The 6,299-nt window shown below is 36.7% G+C and overlaps 1 protein-coding gene across 1 annotated transcript; it reads right to left on the reverse strand.

The window, feature by feature from the left end:
- Window positions 1-2,870, reverse strand: GCK72_024170 (uncharacterized protein; the record flags this gene model as incomplete). The annotated part of the gene is made up of 8 exons (XM_003118395.2): window positions 1-58; window positions 108-253; window positions 300-398; window positions 445-607; window positions 661-810; window positions 1,973-2,077; window positions 2,125-2,201; window positions 2,601-2,870. 8 exons carry the CDS (start codon window positions 2,868-2,870, stop codon window positions 1-3), a joined length of 1,068 nt encoding a protein of 355 aa, XP_003118443.2.
- Window positions 2,871-6,299: the final 3,429 nt, after the last annotated feature.

The following is a 6,299-nucleotide window of genomic DNA, read 5'->3' on the forward strand; positions in this document are numbered from 1 at the left end:
TTATTCATATTGTAGAGAAGATAAAATGACGACTGATTCAGGAATTGCATCTTCCACACTGCAATTGATTATTTTAAGTTTCAAATAATAAACATTATTGTAAATACCTAGTTGTGACTGATGTCGGATACATCATTTCACTACTGCTATCCGATTTTTGTCCAGGACTCAAAGGACCAACAGAAGATCTCTGGCTATCTTCATTATCTCCTTCAGACTTCTGATGCCACTTTTTCTGGCGAGCTCGGGAATTCTGGAACATAAAATGTATGATAAGATTCCTAAATGAAGTTTAATACCTGAAACCAAACTTGAGTGACCCTCTTGCTCAAACCAGTCATCGTAGCAATTTTCTCCAAATCCGCTCCATCTGGATTACTATCTCGGTTGAAGTATGTCTGAACCAATTTCATTTGTACTTTATCTGAGATATACATCACATACCTGCAAGACAGACAACTGATCATCAGCAAAAGTTGTTCTCACTCTTTTCGTTTTGGCCTTTTGACTAGACACCCCGCTATCTCCTTCAACTAGTTCCAAGAAGTGTTGCTTACAAAGTAGATTTCCCTCTTGAAGTGCATACTCTTCCCCGGTACTCAATTGTCTACAAAAATAAGGGGATTAATCCACGAAACTTTTTTGTTGATTTCAAATCACCTTTTACATTGGTTACATGCAAAACACGCAAGATGATATACATAGTTTCTCGCTCTTCTCACCCAATCCGTCGACTGGATCAGACGTTCGCACGAAGCACACTTGGGACCGAATTCTCTGCAACTGGAAGCGGTTGTTGTGACATGTGTTCTTAAAAATAGGGAGTCTGAAGGACAGATAAGTGGCTAAATCTACAGTATATACGACACCGCGCAACATGTCGTCGGCTCTTCTTTTTTTTGACTCGCGCGGATAAACCATCTGTCACCGGAAGAAATGTGCGGGGGTCTATCAAACAACCACTTGAATTTGTATGACGATAGGGAAATCAAAAGTCAATTGTTCTTTGCTTTTTGGCGGTAACACTATCTACAGTTTCCTGCTGAGACGAAGAGTCGCAAAAAAGCCTGTAGGCCAGAACAGACTATTTTGTATCAGAGTTGTATTCATATGTTCAGAAATGCCCTTTTGAGTTTTTTTGTTGCTTCTGACAAGAAAGAAAAGTTCTCCTTTTCTCATGAGATATGGGAAATTCAACTCGTTTTTTGTCTCTCTAAAAGACAATTCGGTCAGCATCCTTCCGATTTTCTTTTCTTTTCTTTTTGCTTCTGAACACGAATAGACACACAACATCCACGTTTGCTTAAACGGATTCGCGCAGATTTATTTGGTTTAGGATGTGTGGAGCACAAAGCATATAAAGAATAACTTAGTTAACGCGCCCGTGTTTCATCATGAACTATCGATTCTTTCTCTCTTTTGAAATATCCAACATCAGAGTTTTGGATTTTCTTCAACCAAGCAAACTTATGAATAAACCAAGTTTTCAAAACCGAAACTGGCACTGATTCAATTTAACCGGTTTGGCAGTGAAACCCAGGAAAGAGGAAAGAGGAGCAAGAAATATAACCATATAACCGCCTCAAACCAAATCAGATAATATAAGGGTGGGTAAGACCAACGAGCGAGACTACTGTAGATTACATAATTGGAGCAGGTTGGAGGGACTAGCTGACAGCTGCCTAGAAAAACACACGTTCGCGCGCAACTGTGCAACCTCATTAACCACTTCCTTACACATGTTATTTTAGGATTTATTGTGCAATAATACGGTTATCCCTCATAGTGGTATGGCTTTCAGGTTTTTGGTGGAGATCCTAATCTGTCTCGAAAATTTTGAAAATGAATGGTACTGATGGCACATTTCTGGTTTCTGAGTTTTATTTTGTAATTTTACTCAAAGCGATGACTAATCATTTAACGCAGCGTGGGTCTTGTTCTCTTGGGAACAGCTAATTATTAATCAACTAACCTAAAATAGCATGTTTTACAGTAGAACTTCATGTCTTTGTAAAAGCATTTGCTGGAGAGCGGGTTTTCGCATGTCGTACATTGAAAACAATTCTCATGCCAATGTCTGAAACTAGTTTTGTTTTTTATTGTGGTTATATGAGTAATTTTTACCTTCCATCCACACTCAGGAAGAATTTGTCTTGGATTTGCTGTTGACATTGTGTACAGATGACGATCACATTTTCATGCTGCAACTACCGTAGTATTATCAATGGGGTATTGGGATTGTATACAATTAGTATCTATTCAGAGGCGCTTCCGGTGAGCAAGATTCTGAGTTGGCTTTACATTCGAGAAAATGCGTGGTCTTTTCATAGAATTTTAGCAATGACTATCGGTTACAAGAAATATGAGTAAAATTTTCAAAAATTATTTAAATGACATTATATCTGTAATCTTACTGTAAAACTGTAAAACTTAGTTCTCCGAAAGTCGCATACAGATTTCGATATATTCTAAGATCACATAAACATGTTTTCATGTTGTCTTGCTACTTAATTATTAGATGAAAATAATTTGAGAGGATTATCTGAATCATCGAGTTAAGTAAAACTTCAGTAAAACAAAAATTTCAAAAATAAACTCACTTTCATTGCAATGTTCTCATCTGTATTGAATGCATAGTCAGTTGGAACTTCTGATGCTAACCGCAATATACTGGATACGTACATCGAAGAATCATCAGATGGGGAGAATTCACGGTTCCCAGATCTTTCGATCGGTAACGTTGAACAATCAGATCCATAGTCAGAAGTTGAAAGTGAAGCACTCGACAAATAGTCACCGATGAAAGGGAACGTGAGTGAATGTTCCGACGGCGCCGTCGTCGGTGGTGCCTGAGCATGATGAACCTCCATGGTGCAACTTGTGACAGCTGCTTCTTAACGAACCGCTGGAAACGAACGATAACAAGACAACAAGGAGCACTAACGAGTAGAGGAGCACCACCGCACGGCTTCTTCAAATTCTGTTGTTCTGTGAAGAAAGGCTCTACTGGAAGCTCTTCTGACTCCGCCCCCTGATGCTTTCTATTGGGTGGCTGGACGGATTTGGTGAACTACAGCTCGTGTGGAATTCTCCGGAACAGGAAAGGGAAACAAGACTTCCGTGCCCTAAAAAATATATTATCACAGTCAGAGAGTTGATAACAAAATTATCTAAAACTTGGTCAATATTAATCACAAAAAAATAATTATGATAAAACAAACAACTCAATTATAATATTCATTTTATAAATAAAACACAGTTAATGAAAATTCAAAATGAACCTATATTAGAACACAGAATTTTTAGTTTAAAAGTGTAAAAGCACTTTAACAGACGTCTGAGAAAACTTTTTCAATCAGCAAAAAAAAGAATAGAACGGGTCTATCGGGACAAAAAAGGTGTTCTTTTGATCAAGTTCACCTCTATCGACAGAAAAAGGTCTGTAATCTGTACTTTTTCCTGCATTGAATGAAAGTTCAGTACAAAAAGTTGATTGTAAGTGATATCTTTAGGTTATTGTCAATTTGAAAACGGTTAATGATTTGTTCGAAAACTAGGAGAACAATTTTAATAAAAGATGTAGCTCTGTAAAAATTGTGTTAAAAAATTGATCATAAACACCAAATTGAAGAAAGTAAGCGAATAGTATTACTTATAAATTAGCCAGATCACCTAAATTACCACACTGATAGAAAAATTGTCCTGCTTGACAATTTCAAATATAAAGCAAGCAATTATGAAATATAAAATCTGAAATTTACGTAAACAAGAATATCTCGATGATAAAAAAATGGACCATGATAATAGTACACATGAATTCTGAAAAAATCTTTAACGATTTTCAAATTATACCTCAGAAGCAATACAAGTCAATAAAATCCTTGGATTTCGGGATCTTAAGTAGTTTGCTTGTTGCTGAGGTCTGGTAAGGACTAGTCACATGCTAATGAGCATCAATTCATGCCTTACAATCTGCCGTTTCCCGTCTTTTTGGAATACCGCAAAGAATGAGTTGAATGAATAGTTGGTGATACCGGAAAAAATGTACAATAACCAAAACAATTTTCTCCTTCTGCTACTCCGGATACAAATGTAACAAGACTTATCGGATTAATGTGAATTGGTTTGTTTGGGAGGGGACCATGGCTCTCAAAAAAGACACCAGACGGTTGCACACCTACACACACCATTTGGCGCATTCCACTCGACACGTGCGCAGAAAATTAGGAATGTTGAGTAATCCAGCAAGGAATTGGAAGAGTTTTCTGTATTTATTTAATTGGTCGAAAATACATATCTGAAAATTTTTAATGGCGACGATTTCGAATATTGTAAGATTTTGTTTTTTGTTGGAAGCTTTCAGAATAGGACCAGATTCGTAGCCAAGCTTGTCTTATAAATCTTGATGAATTCAAAGTCAGTAACTTTTTTAAATTTCAGTAATCTTGCAGAAATTGAAGCCAAAGAACTTTTTTCTAAACAAATTTCACCACATTCATCGTTTTCTCTTTTCACACTGCATATTGTATTCCGACTTCTTCATTGAAAACTTAGTCATAAGTTAAACATGCTGGATCATTTGTCGTGGTGCTCTTCTCCAGTGTTTGTCGGAGTGGGACGTGTGCAACAGCTTGAATCGAATTATGTCGAGATCGATGTAAATCGTATTTCCCGCAAGGATGCGGACGCACTCAAAACACGAAAATGCGCGAATTTAATTAGCGATTTGATGGTCCGCCAGAAACTCCCAAAAGTCTTGAGTTGACTTCGTTTTGCTTTGTTGGTTGAGGACGACGGTTTACAAAATGTTGGAATGTGGGATATGAACTCTTCTCGTGGATTGGAATTCCGAGAAATTTGCAAGTGAATAAAACAAATAATTGATAAATGTTCAGATATTAGGTTGGCAAGAAAGTTTTTGACCATAACTCAAGTTATTCCTACTCGGACAGAAAACGTGCCCAATAGCATACGTAGTGACTATCTCAATACACAACAATCTGAGGTTCACTGGGTACGTTCCCAATACCCTCCTCCCAAAACTCCGGTTGTTTCAAGCCAAAATTTGACTTCTCAAAAAGATTCCAATTGTATGCGTTGTGTAGGGAATGCATGATTTTTATCTGGTATCGTTCTCGTTCTACAATGTTTGCTGGGGTTTGACCAACGCCGAATCACTGGACTTTTCTGTGGTGGTTACTGTACAAGACCCTCTCCCCATTAAAATTAACCAAATGATTGAGTCAATTAAAATGTGGTGGAGAAAAGCGAAATCAGAGCCGCAGGACTACCCTTCACTAAAGTTCAAACTCGACCAAAAGATGGCGAACTCATGTCTCATTTCTTCTTCTTGCCGACACGTTTCAAGAAATTTCCAATTGTGCATTAATTCGGCAAAATGGCTCTGCGAGCCGAGTTAACTTAGCAAAGAAAAATAGCCGGTTTTGATGGCCAAAATGAACTTCTCTTTGTAGTCGAAAGGTCCTGTAACCAAATTTATAGATCGTGTAAAAGTCCCGTCTCCAAAGACTTCCCTCGTTAAACAAACGGATATGTGCAATGCTTTGTTTCTAATAAGATATTTTATTAAAATCTGAATGACATAAATGTTTTTGTGTCTCACAGAACATTTGTGTCTCACAGAACACTATCATGAACAAACGTATCAAAATGTTTGAAAAAATCTTTAAAAAACGATTTCCAAAAAAAGTTTTCCAATTCCCTACAATATGCCTTTTAAACTTTCATTTCCTACAAGTTCACTCTATTATATTGTTTATTATCAGCAACTGTCTCAATTCCCCAATATCAACCTACTGAATCGTTTTGTGAAAAAAAGTAGGTTACATCATCACATTGTGATTATTGTGCACTCATGCAAGCCATGAGATCTAACGGTATTATTTTTAGACCTCCCTTCACATCGAGCATAATGTTGAGATTATCATGACTAACTCTAATCTTTTCTCTTTCTTATTTCTCAGAAATTTTCACGGTTGGTATTAAAGGGCGGAGACTAATACATTTATATTTGTATCTAGCTCAGTTTTTTAAAGACTTGATCTGGCCTTGTGAGTTCTGTTTTCTGCTTGACACATCAAATATTTTGTGTCTTGGCAAAAAAAATATATTCCCAAAACAAAACATCTAATCTTTGCCCAAAAGTTCAATAATGAAATCGTGAGATACTTCACATAAAACAATTTGTGTTTTATGACGCAAAGATCTCTTTTTTCTAATTTTTTGAATTTGACGATTTTTGGATTATATTTCTATTCCCGTTTCGTTAAAAATTATTG

Source organism: Caenorhabditis remanei, chromosome X (genome assembly GCF_010183535.1).
Source record: "Caenorhabditis remanei strain PX506 chromosome X, whole genome shotgun sequence".
In the NCBI taxonomy this organism is placed as follows: domain Eukaryota; kingdom Metazoa; phylum Nematoda; class Chromadorea; order Rhabditida; family Rhabditidae; genus Caenorhabditis; species Caenorhabditis remanei.